General features: G+C 55.4%; 1 protein-coding gene across 1 annotated transcript in view; it reads left to right on the top strand.

The window, feature by feature from the left end:
• Positions 1-1,017: 1,017 nt before the first annotated feature.
• Positions 1,018-1,427, top strand: part of LOC123520909 (endothelial cell-selective adhesion molecule-like) — a 4,038-nt gene continuing 3,628 nt past the window's right edge. Inside the window, exon 1 of the mRNA XM_045283684.1 lies at positions 1,018-1,168. Within this exon, the coding sequence (XP_045139619.1) occupies positions 1,072-1,168 (97 nt within the window). The 5' untranslated portion in view covers positions 1,018-1,071. The remainder of the gene's footprint in view (positions 1,169-1,427) is intronic.

The raw sequence follows: 1,427 nt of genomic DNA on the forward strand, positions 1-1,427 counted from the left end.
AAGGGCAGAGCCAGGAACATTACTTTAGTTTCCGGCTCCATTTCTTGGCCATTCTTGTTTTCTGCTTGTGGAAACAGGCACCACGGCCAGGGGAATCCTTGGTTTGGGCTTTAGGAGAACCACAGAGAACCCTGAGAAGCCATGGCTGCTTTGGTTAAGCACCCCTGGAACCCACCAGTTGCTAGGAAGGGGTGTGGAGGAGCCCACTTCTGTACAGAGTTACAGCCTTGAAAACCCTGCGAGGAATTCTGTTCTATCCTAAGGATTGGAACAGATGGGAGGGGATACAGAGAACTGGAAAGACAACGCCTCCCTTCTCCGACCCACAGGTGGACATGGCCCTTGTTCAAGGGACCATCCCTGGCTCTGGGAAAGTGGTTGATGGGGCAGGAGAATGGGTTGTTCTAGAAGGCACTTGGGACCCTTCTGGATGCGCCATCCCACACACTGCCTAGGCTCAGGGCTCATGAAGAACACAGCCACCCTCTACCACCACTACTACCCCTTGACCCTCAGGGAGGCCTCCCTGAGTAAGCTAAAGGTGATGTGGCTCCAAGTCCCCAGCTGGTTAATTGGGCCAGAGCCCTGGCCTTTAGCAATGTCAAGGTGGATGCTTCTTGACCTTCAGATAATCCCCAAACTCCTCTCCCTTCCTGGCCCTCTTTTTACTGGCTTCCAGTGGCTTTTCAAGGGTCCATTTATCTTACTGTCCTGCAGGCCAGCACTAGAAGACACAACTAACCACCCCTCACCCTCCTGCCTAACCAGAAGAAACTGTGGAATTCTGATCATTAGAAGATATGCACACACCCTTCCCCGGCCACCTTTCCTTTCCCTAGTGGTCAGGTCACTGGAGCTTCTCAGCTTCTCCCTACCTGGGAGGACAGCGACCTCTCCGCCCCTTTGAATGGCCCGCCCCCTTGTCCCTGTGGGTCACCACCCTAACCCCTGCATACACTCAGGGATGTTAGCTGGAGTCCTCCCTGGAGTCTTCAGTGGCCTGGCTGGCTCCTGGACTGCCAAGCTGCTGTCTCCGTACCTGTTGGTCCCTGCACTGTGCAGCCAGTACCCATGACTACATCCCGGTCTGGGTGGGCCAGGATTCCCCTGCCTGGGCCCTCTGTGGCCACCTTCCTGCAGTTTTTGTTCCTGGGGCTGAGCACCCCCGGTGAGTGGAACCTGGGACCAGGGGAGGACTTGGGCTGGGTGTGGGAGGAATCAGACCCTAAAGGAGGTGACTTTGGGTGCTCCTACCTCTCACCTTTATCTCTTCCCCAGCCCCTCAGGGCATCACTGACTAGTACAGACCTCTCTCAGAAGGAGCTCCCAGTTTGGGCACAATGTGTGGTAGGGGAAAGTGAGGGTGCTGGCTTAGGGGAGAGGCTCCGATTATGTTTGATCAAGTTGTCCAACCATTGCCCTCTTCA

This window comes from Echinops telfairi, unplaced genomic scaffold, assembly GCF_000313985.2.
Source record: "Echinops telfairi isolate 266 unplaced genomic scaffold, ASM31398v2 ScPeMD7_7465;HRSCAF=8503, whole genome shotgun sequence".
NCBI lineage: Eukaryota > Metazoa > Chordata > Mammalia > Afrosoricida > Tenrecidae > Echinops > Echinops telfairi.